The sequence below is a fragment of the Miniopterus natalensis genome, chromosome 7, assembly GCF_054644295.1.
Source record: "Miniopterus natalensis isolate mMinNat1 chromosome 7, mMinNat1.hap1, whole genome shotgun sequence".
NCBI lineage: Eukaryota > Metazoa > Chordata > Mammalia > Chiroptera > Miniopteridae > Miniopterus > Miniopterus natalensis.
In genome coordinates this window covers 7,133,099-7,148,976 of record NC_142087.1, presented here as the reverse complement: position 1 = coordinate 7,148,976, position 15,878 = coordinate 7,133,099, and the positions used below count along the sequence as shown (strand labels likewise).

The window sequence follows — 15,878 nt, the reverse complement described above, 5'->3', positions numbered from 1 at the left end:
GGGCTGCGGCCTGAGGTTCTGCATGTCTGATGCTGATCTATGGACACAAGGCCCTTGATGTGACCTAACTCTGCCCTGCCTGTCACTCTGTGATCACAGAAGAACATTTGCATCTCCCATTGAAGTATAGCCCCCTGAAGATCTGAGGCCATGGTCTGATTCCCAACCCAGAATTACAGCAGGAAAGAGGCAGATGTGACCAAGTTTTCACATCTCTACCTGGGTACAAGGTCTTCCAATGAAAAGCAGAGCTCTCATTGCAATATCATAGGTGATGGAAATGTCCTTGCCTCCTGGCACGTTTTTCAGATGTCCCCAAGATGCTTATGCACCCACAGCCAGTTAGCCACACAACAGCCAGGTGATCTTTAAAGAATATAAATCTGATTCCTTTGTTTTTCTGCTTAAAATCCTAGGACTTTTTACTCCTTTCAGGATAAAGCACAAACTCTAGAAGCCCTGCTTAACCTGACCCTGCCCACCCATGGCCTTTTCACTATCCTCCATGCTCACAAAGCTTCAGTCACTCTCACCTCCTGTTTGTCAAACATGTCAAAGCCATTCCTACCCCAGGGCCTTTGCACTAGCTGTTTTTTTTCAAGTGTTGTCACTGCTTTGCTTTAAACGACTCTGGCCATTGGCAAGGTTTCAACAGCAGAGTGACTCCAAAATAAGTTTTAAACCTTTGATTTTGTAGGTATGACATAGATTTATTTTTCTCTTGATTCCTGCTGGATTCCTGTTGGAGCCTGGAACAGTCTGACACTTGCATATGACAAAGAGAAGACTGAAACCCAGAGACAGAATGAGACATAATAAAAGCCACTCAGATTTTGGGGAGCAAAACTGTCCAAGGATGGACCCAGAGGTTGTAACTTGGACTCATGGGGAAGAAAACTGAATCTTAACATATTGCATAGTGTTTGGACCTGCACTGCTTAACAACGTTTATAATATTAAACAGTTATAGCTTACCTATACCCCTCCCCTGTTTTTGGCTTTTGACTTGGCTGAGTTCAAAGTTGAACATAGGAAGGTGCAGACAATCTGGAATTTCTCTTTCATTTGTGTTTTTCTATTTTTTATTTTTGTCACAAAATATACTTTTTGAGGCCAGAGAGAGTGATTTGTAATTTATGGGTTTCTCTCCAGAATTACAACCAGAACCTAATTTTAAAAATCGAATTGGTTTCATCTAATTAAATTTGGAAATTGCCTCATAAACATATCCTCAGCTATAAATGTCTTTAAAAGCAGGGTCCCCTGCTTACCATCTGGAGCAGGGTTGGGTTGAGCCCAGCATGGGGGGGACTCCCCGTCTCCCTGCTCAGGAGGACATGCTCTTTTATCAAGTGTCAGAACTTTCTAAAGAGTCATGTGGTCTAGAGCAGTGCTTCTCAAACTTCAATGCCCACGCGGATCACCCAGGCATCTTGTTAAAATGGAAACTGACTCAGGAGGTCTGGTGAAGCCAGATGGAAGCTTGGAGAGAGGAAGAACCTGCCAAAGGTCACCTGAGACTGTGGTAGAGCTACTAGGACACCAGGGTCCGTCTTTCCAGCTTCAGCTGCCATGGACTCCCTCTGCACTGTTGTGTGTTTCTACTGTCTCAGAATCTAAGGCTTGGGGCAGAGTCCTTCTTGGCCATATTTCAACACTAGAATTGAGTTATATTAGCCATATTAAAGTTTTGTTTGTTTGTTTTTGTTTTGCAGACTTCTATACAATTTGTTCTAATTTTGAAAGTATTCAGGATGCCATATTGTGTTGGCTTATGCGTCGTTGCTGCCTGAGGGGGTTCTGCTCCATCTCTGATATGATAAGGTCCTGCTAATCCTGGGACAGCATCGCTTGGATGACAATAAAATATGCCTTGGCCACAGAGCAATGTTAAAGCTCAAGAATCACGTGCCCCCAGGGTAAGGAATGACATTGGGATTCTTTTGGAAGCCCAGGGACTGATGTAGGTAGGACTGCCATCGTGTGAGCATTGTGGCTTTCCAGATGAATCGTAACTACTGTTTGCCAGGCCTGGGTCTTCTTGGCCCAGGACAACCTGGCTCCCTGAGTCCTGAAGTCTTTGCTGAAAAGATCAAGAACGACTTCAAAGCGGAGATGCCCAATTTTCTTTGTCATTGGGGCTATCAAGACAGCTCAGCCGTATGCCCCTGTGCTTTCTTCCCGCTGTGTTGGTGAGTTGTGTCTCACCTACCTTCATGCCCTCAGTGGAGCTCTGAACACAGCAGGGGTTCGCCAACCTCAGGCTGAAGTCAATGGAATGAAGCTGTGGCAAGAGATACAGTGAAAGGGGCCTCCTTACCTCGTAAAGTGTGATGACCCCATTGGTCTCATTGGGTGGTTTCCACTGGATGTAGATCTTCTCCTCAAAGGGCCCCCCTTGGATGGACTCGAGAGGAACAGCTCCTGGAACTGCAGAAGGGAAGAGTTAGGAACCTGATGTCACCTTCCGTCTCACAGCCCCCACCCCACTGACCTAGAACAGGAGCCGGCCAAGTTCTCCTATAAAGGGTCAGATAATAACTAGTTTAGACTTTGTGAGCCATATGGTCCCTGTTGCAACTACTCAGCTTTGTACCTGTAGCATAAAAACAGCCGTAGACAATCCGTAAATGAATGAGCATGGCTGCGCTTCAATAAAACTTTATTTCGAAAAACAGGCAATGGGCTGGAGTTGACCCACGGACCATAGTTTGTTCACCCCTCCTCTGGAAGGCCGATGGCTTTCCCCCTGCCGGCTGAGCAAGCCGGGCCTTGAACTAAAGCTGACCAGGGAACCTGGAACCAGGCCCTTGCCTAGGACTGGTGTTTGCTGAGTGCAGAGTGAGCTTCACTTTGCAAACCCTGCGAAATGTTCTGCAGCTGCAGGAAGCGCTTCCTTGGTTGACTCCAACAGGAACTCAGTGCCCCGAAGCCTCAATCCAATTAGAAGCTCGCCTCGCTCCAAGGAGGCGGCTAGTTCGTCTCGCTGCGGAGCCTCCAATGTCTGGGCCACAGGAGCTGCTTAATAACCATTTGCCGGTCGGATGAAGAGGTGAATGAATGACCTCTGCCAGCACTGAGCTCTAATGAGCAGGCCTCTCCTGGGCCGCCTGTGTACCCGGGAGCTCCCGGCCAGCGTTAGACTCCCCCCCCCCCCATTAAGACAGTCGGGGGACGCTGAACAGAATAAAGAATTCCCCAAGTTCCTGCTTATAACCCCTAGAGGATCATGGATTCACGTAAATCATTACTGGATCTATTTCTATTTTGGCCTTGTACGAGCAGGTACTCTTACTAAGCACTTACTCTTTGATCAGAATTTTACATCCATTATTTCATTGAAGCCACAAAGCAGCTCTGCCCAGTAGGTATTATTTCTTTGTGCTGATAAGGGAACTGAGGCTAAGAGAATTAAGTCACTTGCTCAAGGTCATATGGCTTTTAAGTTGTAAAGAGGGAACTGAGCACCTGTCTGTGAACTTCAAAGCATATATTCTTGATCACCACGCTCCCTCCCTAGATACAGCCTCGGCCATATGTTGCAATCAGTTCCCTATTGTTAAATTAAAATATATTTAGTTTTTCTCATTATGGACACGATACTCAGGATTTGCTGAACATTAAGAGTATACAAAAAGATTTAAAGGAAGGAAAGAACAAAATCACTCCTAATCCCCAAAACTGGAGATACTTTTATGTCTATGCATATACATAGCTTATTTTTAAAAATTAAACTCCTACTGTGCATTTTGTGTTATGATCTTCTTTTATAGCTAAACAAATCACAATTAAAAAAAAGTCCTTACATGTTCTTTGGGGCCATGTATTTTAACGGCTGCTGAGAGAAGGACATGCCCCATTACAGTCCCCAATCCTCTATTACTGGGCATTAAATTTGGCTTAAACTCTTGATGATTATGAGTAACACTGTAACTAGCATTCTTATAAATAAGTATTTGCATGAAGCGCCGCTGATGTCCCTAAGACACATTTTTGGAAATCAATTTATTGAGCCAAAGTAGATGAACTATTTTATTTTTAAGGCTTTTGATACATATTACCAGACTACCTTCCAGAAAGTCGGTGCCATTCTGGGATCCCCAACAGAAGAATCTGCCTGTTTCCAACCTCTGCCACCACTGTGTCTGCGTGTGTATCTTTTTTTAGAATACTGGAGACTACGGATTTGTTCCTCAGTTTAATTGGCCATTTGCATTGATTCTTTCATGAACGTGCTCTCTATCCCCTGTGCTCATTTCCCTGTCAGGCTCCTCATTTTTGTTCATCATTGTTTTATGAGCTCGTGATTATAATCTGTTTTGAAGAACATAAGCTTCTTTGCATAAGTTACAAATATTTTTGTCAGTTTTTCATTTGCTTTTAAAATCTTTTAGGTATGTAGAAGCTTCGAAGCAGTCAAATCTCTCATTGCTTTCCCTTATCCATTCATCCTTCCCACAAATATTTATTGACTATTTAATATGACCAAAGGGATGGCGGCGGTCGTGAGGGATGCCCCAGTGGCAAAGAAAGATAGAGTCAAATCCTCGCTAAAGCTTGTATTGTGGAAAGGGAGACAGGCATTAAATAAAGAATTGTCCTCATAATTAAAATTTTTAAGTTGTTATCAGGGCTTGGAGGTAAAGCACAGGTGTTGAGAGAATTATAACCAGCAGGGAAACGCCAGCCTGGCCGGTCAGGACAATGTGTGGGAAAGAAGCTCCAGCCAGAGGGCAGGAGGAAGCTCCCAGGGCTAAGGCGGGGAGGTGGGGATGGAGTGTGACCGATCCCTGGGGGGGGCAAGAGTGGGAGGAGAAAAGCCATCGGGGCGAAAGGATGGTAGCTTGGACCAGGGTGATGGTATGCAGATGTGTAGGAGATTCGGGGTGCTCAGCTAATGTGGTTTGGGGGTGATGGATAAGGGTGGAGACAGGAGGGAGGTGTCCAGGAAGACCCAGCTCTTCTGCTTTATGCGACTGGAGTGGGTCAGTGTTGTTCAGAGAGAGGAAGCCTAGAGGAGGGTCAGTTTGGGGAAGGGAGCTTTGGCCACGCTTCATGTGAGGCGTGTGCAGAACACCCAAGGGCAATGGTGAGTAGCAGTGTTGGATGTATGAGACTGGGACCAATGTTTAGACATTAAACCCATGGGAAGGGAATAGATATTGCAGCAAGAATGCAGAGGGGAACAAAAAAGCAGGTCTAGGACTAAGCCAGAAATGGAGCTGCCATTTGACCCAGTGATCCCACTTCTAGGAATGTATCCTAAGAATCCTGAAACACTGATCAGAAAGAATATATGCTCCCCTACGTTCATAGCAGCGTTATTTACAGTAGCTAAGATCTGGAAACAGCCCAGGCACCCGTCAGTAGATGAGTGGGTAAAAAGGCTGTGGGACATTCACACCATGGAATACTACGCAGCTGTAAAGAAGAAGGATCTCATACCCTTGGGGACAGCAGGGAGGGACCTGGAGAGTATTATACTAAGCGAAATAAGCCAGGCAGAGAAAGACAAGTATCACATGATCTCACTCATGTGTGGACTCTAATGAACAAAATAAACTGATGAACAAAATAGATCCAGAGACACTGAAGCATGCAACAGACTGACAGATCTCAGAGGGGGCTGGGGTGGGCGGGAACTTATATGCATATATGCACAGCCCACGGTCAGACAATAGTGTGGGAGGCCTGGGGAGGGGGCGGGATTGGGATGGAGGGGTCAGTAGGGAAAAAATGGGGACATCTGTAATACTTTCAACAATAAAGGTAAATTTTAAAAAATACCACATACTTAGCTAAACGGAAATGCAGTTGACTTTTTTAAATGGTGACTTCTTTGTCAAACACGTTATATTCTCTTGTTAATTCTAATAATTTGTGTGCAAATTTCTTTGGGTTATCTCTGTAAATAATCAAAGCATCTGTGCTTAATAACAGTTTCATTCCTTTCCAATCTTTTAATGCTTGCTTAATTTTCTTGTCTACAACCAGAGCCACCAATACAATATTCAGTAACAAAAATAATATGCATCTGTTTTCCATTGTTAAAGAAAATAGTTTTGCTATTTCGTCCTCAAGTCGGGTGTTTGTAGGTTTCTTATAGTTACCCTTTATCAGGGTAAAAAGATCCTTTATATCCCTGGTGTGTAAGGATATTTTCTTTCTAAATCATGCTGAGCTTTAACTGATGCTTTTTCTGTATCTACTGTAGTAATTATATACTTTTGTCCCTCTCTTAGTTTGTTAATGTAGTGAATTACACTAATGGAGTTATTAATGTTGAACAATATTGATTTCTTGAACTAAACCATTTTTTTTCCTAGTTGCATACACTGCTGGATTGTGTGCTACTATTTTGTTCGGGGCGTTTGCAGCTAATTGCTCCTTTTCTCCTAATGAGCTTGCCTGGTTTCGCTGCCGAGGTCGCACTGGGGCGCTGCGCTGGGGAGGGGGGCCCTCTTTTCCTGCGCCCTGAATGTGCGGGCGTAGGGTGGGGTTGCCCGGGCCCTGGCGGCTGTCTGGTTGCACTCGTGAGACCATCTGGGGCTGGTGTTCTCTGTGTTGCAAGAGTTTAAACTACTGAGTCTATGTCTCTGTTTGTTGTAAAGTTGTATACATTTTCCCCCTGTAGCCAAGGTTTTAAATTGATATTTTGCTAGGAATTTTTCCATAACCCATAAATGTCAAATGTATTGGTATAAAAGGATATTTAGCCTTCTCCTGCTTTCATTTTTGTTGTGAAATAACCACACAGAAGTGTGTAAGACCAACACCCATCTCTTTAATTTATTAAAAGTCAGCTTCATACCCTCACAAGGTAGCCACTTAGCTTCATAATCATCATCGCCATGCTGTTCATTACACTTTTTGTTCCTTAAACACACATCCCTAAGCACTATGGGGTCTGTTATTAAATAAACATGATAAATATGACTAAACAGTGCTAAACTCTTTTGCAAAGATCAGTCGGGGGGACGAGCCTCTTTAGATTAACTTTCACTCCATGAACATGTTTCTCCCAGTATTTATCTATCTGTTCTGTTGAGAATGGGGAGTAATGTTTTGCTCTGTTTTTAAATCTTGTTTCTTGCTGTAATTGTTAGGGGACATTTGTTTTGCATTATCAGATTAATCCCCTTTAATAAGAGTAAAAGTATGTTTTCACCTGTCTGGTAACCTTTCTTTATGCAACCTTTTAAGAGGTGGTATGGGATAGTCTAGTTTGGTGGGTCGAGATGTTCTGCTAGTGATTAGATGATACTGCGATTTTAATATTCTAACCCCAAGGGAGAGGAAATAATCTAGATATACGCATCCATTGCTGGGCCAGATGAGGGGTCCGCATGCCTGGGAGTGTTGGGAGGGGCTGGGGGAGGTTAGAGGAGGGAACGAGGGAGCAGGAAGGAAGCCTCATTTTGTAGAGAAGTTTACTTTTTGTTTGTTTGTTTTCTGGCTGTTTGGGGGGACAGCTTGAAGGAACCTAGAACACTGTCCCTTCCTTTAACTGGAGGGTCTCTTCCCAAAGAGAGTCTTTTATTAAATCTCTCTCCTTTCCTGATTTATTTCCTTATTTATTTATAGGCAGGTGTGGAGCGAGAGCTGCCGTCCTCTGCTCTGTGGACTGGCATATAAAGGTGCCCACAGGTTGCTTTGGCTATTTGGGGTCTTTTGTGATTCTATATAAATTTTAGGATTATTAGTTCTAGTTCTGTGAAAAATGCCATTGGTATTTTGATAGATCGCTTTTGGTAGTGCGGACATTTTAATGATGCTAATTTTTCCTATCCATGAACATGGTACCTGGGTAATACCCAAAGAAATCCAAAACACTAATTTGAAAAGTTACATGCATTCCTATGTTTGTTGCAGCATTATTTACACAGCTAAGATATAGAAGCAATCCAAGTGTCCACTGATGGATGACCAAAGACAATGTGGTGCATATGTACAATGGAATATTACTCAGCCATAAAAAGTAATAAAATCTTATTGACAGACCTAGAGGGTACGATGCTAAGTGAAGTAAGTCAGACAGGGAAAGACAAATACCATATGATTTCAATTATGTGTGGAATCTATAAAACAAAATAACTGAAAAAACAAAACAGAAACAACCCCATAGATACAGAGAACAAACTGACTGACATAGGGGTGGGGCATTGGGGTAGAGGTGAAAAAAGGAAGGGATTAAGATGTGCAAATGGGCAGTTACGAAATAGTCACGGGATGTAAAGTACAGCACAGAAAAGACAGTCAATAATATTATAGTTATTATGTTTGGTGCCAGGTGGGTACTAGACATATGAGGGGGGCGGGATCACTTCGTAAGTTATATAAATGCCTAACCACTATGCTTGAAATTAATATAATATGGGATGTCAACTGTAACTGAAATTCAAAAAAGATGCCCATGACATTGAGATCTCCCACTCCCATGCATCAGCTCTGCACCCACCCCCCCGGTCGCCAGCCCTGGTCAGTCAGAGTTGGGCATCAATGCAGTTGGGTTTGGAAGACTTTTCTTTTTGTGCCCTGGGGGTGGAAGGCTCTCTTTCAATGAAGTTACTGCTCAGTTCTTTTTCCCCCATTTAGGTCTCACTAGGGGTGATGATGTGATTTGCCTCACGGTTTAACAAGATCATTCTGGCTGCTGTGTTGAGGAGAGTACAGGGGCTGGGCCGGAAGCCCAAAGACCATTTAGGAGACCAGGGCAATAACCCAGGTTGGAAATAACAGTGGCTGGGATCAAAGAGGTAGCCGCAGGGGCTCTAAGAAATGGTCAAGGTCTTGCTATATATTGAAAGCTGAGCGAAGAGAAGGTGCTGGTGGATGGGGTGTGGGAGTGAGCAGGGCTGCTGCTTCCCACACAGCAAGGGGGCACCAAGCATAGCGAATACAGGGTGAACGGTGTTCTCTGGATCGTGAGATCGGGGCCATGGATGTGCTAAAAGTGAGGAATCAAGGGTTTTGACTTGAGCCACTAACAAAATGGAGTTGCCATGAACTACAAGGGAGAAGGCTGGGGGAAGAGTGAGTGTGGTGGTGGCTGAGGGATGACCAGGAGGTCAGCTCCGGGTGTGTCTCATTCCAGAGGCTGATCAGCAACCCAGGTGGTTAGGCTGAACAGGCAGGTAAATAAATGGCTCTGGAGCGCAGGGGAGAGGTCTAGCCTGGAGATACCAATTGAGGAAATCTTTAGCCCCACGGATGGATTTTAAAGCCCAGAGATTGGAGGAAATAATGAGGAGGAATGAGTGTGGGTCAATGGTTAGCAGACTATGCCTGCAGCAAAAGGCAACCAGCTGCCTGTTTGGTAAATGAAATTTCACTAGAACACTGCCACACCCATTCATTTCTACGGTCAGGGCGAGATACATGAAATAGAGATTATAGAGGTATTACAGGTCATTTAAAAATGGTTCTTTTCTCATGACGAAGAGAAATTTTGCAAAGATCCCTGGTTTGGTTTTCCCTAGTTTTATACAGCCATGATTAAAAGGCTATCTTGCCATGTCTGATATTGGCCACACACCGCTTAATACAGGGCGTACGTTAAGTGCTTTACATACAGGATTTCATGCAGTGCCTCGTAAAGAGGCTGGTGGTATTATCGCCCCCAATTCACAGATGGGGACACTAACGTGTACAGATGCCATGAATTTCACCAAGGTTGCATAACCAAATAGTAGATGGAGCCTGGATGGAGCTCAGATCCTTCTGTCTCCAAAGTATTTTCTGAATCACCCCTTTCTCCCATCCCCTGGTAGACATGTGGGTTCAGAAAGGCCGAAAGGCAGTCATACCACCCGAGTGGCAAAGCCAGGACGTCCCAGCCCCAGGCCCAGGCTCCTTTGCCAACCACACACTCTGTAGGTCAAGATGTCCTCTGCAACACAGCAGATCCCTTTTCCTTTGATTCAACTGGGTTTTCTAACCCCCCCATTGTAAGAAAAAAAAGCCTTCGTTGGGAAAATGCCTTCTTTGCCTTATCTTCTACTTCTGCGTCGCATTGCCCTTTTTTTCTGTATAATTCTTTAATGAATCCACATACCCCCTTCCCACAATTTCCTTTCTTCTGTCTAACAGCATGGAACTTTCCATCCTTTTGACACAGTTCTACAACAAAGGTTAATTACTTTATAATTTCATTCTCTTAAAAAAAAGCACACTGAAATTGCTAATTTTAACTGTGCTTCTTGTCAGTAGGTTCATGTGAATTTACTGCAATTAAACCAGATGTTTTCTTGTACCTAAAAGTCAGGTGGTAATTTAGGGGAAATTTTCATTTCAACATAAAGACAGACAGAGGGGAATCAAGGGAAGTTTCCTCCTCTCCTCTCTTCTCTTCTTCTTCTCCAGTTTAATTTCTGAAAAGTGGGGCTAATGATGGTGACCTTGAGGGTAGCTGTGGGAAGTAGCAAACCAGCTTATGTAGAAGCTCAAAGCCCTGCAGTCAATAGAAGTTCCCTTCCTGCTTATCTGTCTACGTCTTTTGGGTTTGTTTTTTTTCCCCCCTCTTTATTATAGGTGCCATGTTTGCTGGTTAGATGGTTCATTATAAAGAGAATCAGAACTGACTTAAGAAAAACCAGAATAATTTGAAAATGGTTCAGAGGCCACCATACGTAAGACTGTGAGTGAGTCTCCTAGAGATAAGACAGATCAGGAAAAGTTCAATCTACTTGTATTTTCCAGTCTTGTTGGAGGACATATATATTTTTTCTGGATAAGTTTTTACATCTTAAGATGTCAAATATAACTTTTTAATGGAACTATACAATGGTGAGTTAGTAAATGTCTCACCATGAGCTCTCCAGGGAAAACAAAACATCGATCTGTTTGCTGATTTACATGGTGGAAATACCCCCAACACGGCCAACTGCAAGCAATGGGTGCCCTATCCTGGAAGTCAGAGGTGGGGAGCGAGGCTCATGACCAGCTCTGGCAAGCTCCTACCATGGTGTGCAGGGCTTCTCCTCATTCCACTAAGGACTCTGGACTGCAATACCTGTTGGCTTTGGTCACTGCCTTTTATATTTCTCACTTTTCTCTTCTCCAGATCTCCCAGGCTGCCCCACGGTGCTGCATGCCCATCCCCAGCAACATGCAGCCTCGTTCCAGCTCCTGCGACCTGAGAAACCCTATGCCTAGGCTGGTTGGAAATGCGTGTCAAATACGGGTACTCATTCCTGAGATATGTGTCTTCCCTACAATTAAAGTACATTTACTGTAGGAAATAAAATAATATCTGCAGTATATGTGATTCATCATTTTATATATCAATTATATTAATGCATTATATACTATATTATTAACTGTAATCAGTTAGATTTTTATATAATTATAAATTATATGGGAGCCTAAATTTCCTTATTGTAAAATAGGAAAAGTAGTACTGAATCTACACGGCTGGTGAAAAGGTAGAACGATACAGTGCCCGGGGGGACTATGTCAGCATCCAACAAAACTGAGTGTGCTTTCACCCTTTGACCTCAGAGCCCGCTGTTAGGAATTTCCCCTGAAAATACATCTCCACCAATCCCAAGCAACATGTGCACAAGGCTATTTCTTACAGTATTATTTGTCATAGCAAATAAGGGGAACAACCCGTGTGTGCATAGGACCTGCTTGAAGATACCATGGGAGAGCCACGTGGGGAGGTCCCACACGGCTCTGAAAAGGAGCGACACAGTCTACACAGCAACACGGAGCGATTTCTAGGATGTATTAAAGTGAACAAAAGCCAAGATGCAGAAAATGTCTATTATGCTATCTTTTATATAAAAAAATAAGAAAAAGAAAATTAGTATTTCCCGTTTTTGCAAGATGAACTATAGGAGAGATTCCAAAAATAAATAAAAACGGTTACCTTTAGGTGTGGAGAGGGACAGTGGGAAAAAGTAGCGTTGGTGGCAGCCCTTCTCTGAGTGCACCTTTTTATACAGTTTGACTTTTGAACCATGCAGCTGTTTTGATGTTAAAAATAACGATACTAAATAAAGGATGGCAGGGAAAGCAAACCTCAAAATTGAAACAAACCAACCTAATTGAGTATCACGTTGATATTACATGTCTCTTTAGAAATATTTCCCTATCATATGTATCATACATGTATATGAATAAGAAAATGTAGCCAAGTGTTAACAAATGTTGAATCTAGGAGAAGGGTTTACAGGTCTTTGGACTATTGCCTCAGTTTTTCTAGAGCCTTGAAGCATTGCAAGATGACATCCTGGGTGTGAGCGACTGTAACATGCTATGGGAGCCCGGGGTGCAGGTGCTCAGTCAATGGCAGCCGGGACACAGTCGCCGACAGTTTCCATCTGCCAAGGACTCCTACGCTCCATCTCGCAGTCTTGGCTGTGGTCTGGCGAGAGGTGGAGAAGTAACCTCAAAATAAGTCAGCTGTGGCTTTGTCTGAGACTTCTGTGGAAAGGGGAAAATAAAGATCCTGTTTAGTCTCCTACCGACAGCTGCATCTCAGATGAAGCGACCAGGCCCAGCGGCCTTCAGCTTCTCCCAGCAGCGGTGGATTACTTCCCGGGCCCTCAATCACTGGGGAGCTGAAATGACAAATTCTACCAGTTCCCCAGAACACGATTTTGTCGTGCAGATGAAAGCACCTCACGTCCAGTCTACTCAATCCCAGAGGTTGCTTTTTGGCTTCCCGAGGGGGTTTCCATGAATGGAGTCCAGCCTCAGCTTGCCCTGAGATGAATGAATCCCAGAGGGGCCCCTCTTCAGGAGGGGTGGCACCTAACCTGGCGGACAGGGGGGGCCTGTGCTCTCTGAGACCTTCCTTGGGCCCACGGCTCCCGAGGTGGGACCTCAGGAACAGCTATACGACTGAGGACGGGCGTCTTGCATGCTGGTGTTTTTAATAGGACAATGTCCACAACATCTCTGCAGAGTAGGAATTAATGTTTTATTAATGCTGCTTAATTAAAATTTAATTTCAAAGCACTGCTGTTCTCACGTTGTTTTGAAAAAGGTTTTGTGATTTTTCCCTCCCTGGTGACAAGAGGGAGAGGTTGAAGTGTGGCTTGAAGATGGGACATGGGATTTGCTGCTGCACATGTAGGCAGCCCTCAAAAAGCAGCCCAAGGTGGGCAGAGCATCTGGAAAAAAACCAAACATCCTGAGCTGCTTCTGGGCCAAATCCCACTGTTTTTCTGAGTCCTGAATTTTCATGCTGGTTTCAGTCAGCACTGGCTCCTCCCTGTCTAGCAACCTAGGACCTCTGGCTGCTAAACCATCCTTTCTGCCCTGAATGCTTCTTAGATCAGGCGCCGACCACACTGCCGTTCCTTGCGCATCCGCGTCGTATTTCCTGCGAGCAGCTGGAGTGGACTTCCAGAACTCCGGACAGCTTTCCCTGGGCGGGTGTGTGCTTCCAGTTGCTTGTGCTGGAAGGTCCTCATCTGAACTTACTCGATGCAGTTCATGGAGATGCGGTGCAGAGAGACGTCAGTACAGAGAAGATTCGTTCACTTTTGGAGTCTTTGGGTTTGAGAGGCCTATAGGTTGGTTCTGGGTGCAGTCAATGTGTGTGCTAACCTCTTTATGAGGATTTTCTGATTTTAATTCTTAGGGAATCCAGAACTGTCTGACTCCCAAACTCAACATGCTTAATATGATACACAACTTCTCTTTCAGGAGGCATCCATGTGGTTAAACGTTGGGCAGAGAAGGTGGTATAAAGTGAGAAGAGGGATGGGGGTGTAGAAAGGTCACACTTGAGCGCACGTCTGTGGAAGACCTGCTGTGTCTACGAAAACAGCGCCCCCTGGAGTTGTGCAATGCATAGTCTGCACTGAAGACCTCAGGAAAGAGCAGATGCAGAGGGGGAGATGACAGAAGCAGGAAAAACCAAAACCTCAGAACCAGCAGGCACGGCCCCGCAGCAGGTCCAACGTCACCCGCCCCCAAGTCAGCGCGCTTCCCTGGCTCACCGTCCTCCTCTGTCTGCACCACCAGCTCCTCGCTCTCCATCCGGCCCTCGGGGTTGGACAGCAGGAGGCGCAGCCGGATGGTCATGAAGGGCCGCAGGCCCCGCAGGGTGTAGTGGGAGGAGGTCTGAATGAGCTCCTCGGCCTCGTACTGCTGCTGGTTGAACACGTACTGGTACTGCACCGTGAGGTTGTAGCTGTGGCAGCGGGTCACCGCGTAGCCGAAGGGCTCCCACTGCAGGGTCAGCTGCCGGGCGCGGATGTCCACGATCTCCACGTTCTGCGGGCCGTGCACTGGGTCTGCAGGCACACACACAAGACACAAGAGGAGACTGTCAGGAAGGGGGGCGGGCGTCCCACGGAACGGTGGGGAACAGCTCTTCTAACCTGTCTCAACCATTCGGCCACTGCTTCATGGCTTTTGCCACGCAGAGTATAATTTCACATGTTTCTGTAAATCAAATTCCTCTTTGTTACTTAAATGCATGCATCTAAAAGAAACCATAACTATACATAAAAAGGGAAAACCTGAATCGCCTGTCATAAATAAATGGTAGCCATAAAAATAAATGCAAAACTGTTAAATTCTTAGGTTGGTCAGGGTACCAGGGAAAACCATCTTGGGCACCACCAACAGCACACACAGCGCTTTGGGGGTATGCTAACTGAGAAGGCTGCAGGAGTTCTGACATGCCTTTAATGAGGCCACATCCTCTCCCCTTGGGAAACCCGCATTTCTCTTCAGTTGACCGCACACAGGTGCACAGGCTGGAAACAGAGCAGCACCCTACACACATAGCACCCAGTCTAGCCACATGGTCACGAGACCCAGGGATGGCGCCTTGGAATTTCCCCTCCTTTCATTCACAGTGCAACTCAACATTTCACACCCTTCCTCCTCTCCCCTCCACTCTTCCCTGAACAGGCCCCTCCAGAGACATCATCCTAAAAGCAGACCTGATCATGCATGCTTACCCCAGGGCTGTCTCCCACGCCATCCCTTCCCACTGACGGTGCTCCCAGACCCCATCCAGAACACTGGCTATGTCTTAGTTTATTACAAAGATTCTATTTTTAACTTATACAAATGAACTAGGTGTTTTTGTACAAAACAGATGATGACAATAAATGAATGCATTTTTCAATCCCCGCATGCAAAGCTCATTCAGAGGTTTAGACATTCATTATAGTAGAAACATAACTTCTTCTGGAATTAGCATCCCCATAAGTTCTTGGTTCAGATTCTCCTACCTGAGAGTAGTTAAGCACCGGCTAGAGATTAAGTCAGTATATGTCCCCCTCTACTACCTATAGGACTTCACCAAGTTATGCAATCTCTTTGGGTCCACTTTTTATTTCATTTGTAAAATGGTGGTAATAATAGCAGCTAACTTCATTCAGAAAGAAAGCAGGAGTTAAATGAGAGGTTGTTTGCAAAGCAGTTAGAATTGCACCTGGAACTTAATGAGCACGCCATACATGGTAGGTTTTCTTTTGCAGTAATAGAAATAGTAATAAAAATAACAATAAGGTTTCATATGCTGTATCTATTCTGAGCGTCTTATAAGTGACAGTGCTGGGTAGCATCCTTATGCAAATGATGGAGTCTATCACCTCTCGGGGCCCCTCAAAGCGTAGGGGTGAGCCAGCCTCTGCAACAATGCAGCAGTAAGAAGGGGGAGAGGTGGGCCTTGATGTCCCCAAGTTCCCTGATCTGTCCTTAAATGTCCTGAGACTTGTGTCAGAGCCTTACCAAAAAAAAAAAAAAACCACTTCAAAGCCCTCCACTTTAGAGAAGGAAACCCAGCAATGTCAGGGAGCCTGGCAAGCCAGCTCAGCCCTGCTTCCGCCCTGCCGGGGACAGTGGGCAGCCTGGCCCCAGATCAACCGAGGAGTTCTCGGTCACTCCTACAGCCCAATTACTCA

At 45.0% G+C, this 15,878-nt stretch overlaps 1 protein-coding gene across 1 annotated transcript in view; it reads right to left on the bottom strand.

Moving 5' to 3' along the window:
- The window catches only part of PTPRT (protein tyrosine phosphatase receptor type T), a 511,569-nt gene that overhangs the window by 278,546 nt on the left and 217,145 nt on the right, over nt 1-15,878 (bottom strand). The window contains exons 7-8 of the mRNA XM_087819279.1: nt 13,956-14,252; nt 2,321-2,430 (exon numbers count right to left, since the gene is read on the bottom strand). Of these exons, the coding sequence (XP_087675405.1) occupies nt 2,321-2,430; nt 13,956-14,252 (407 nt within the window). The remainder of the gene's footprint in view (nt 1-2,320; nt 2,431-13,955; nt 14,253-15,878) is intronic.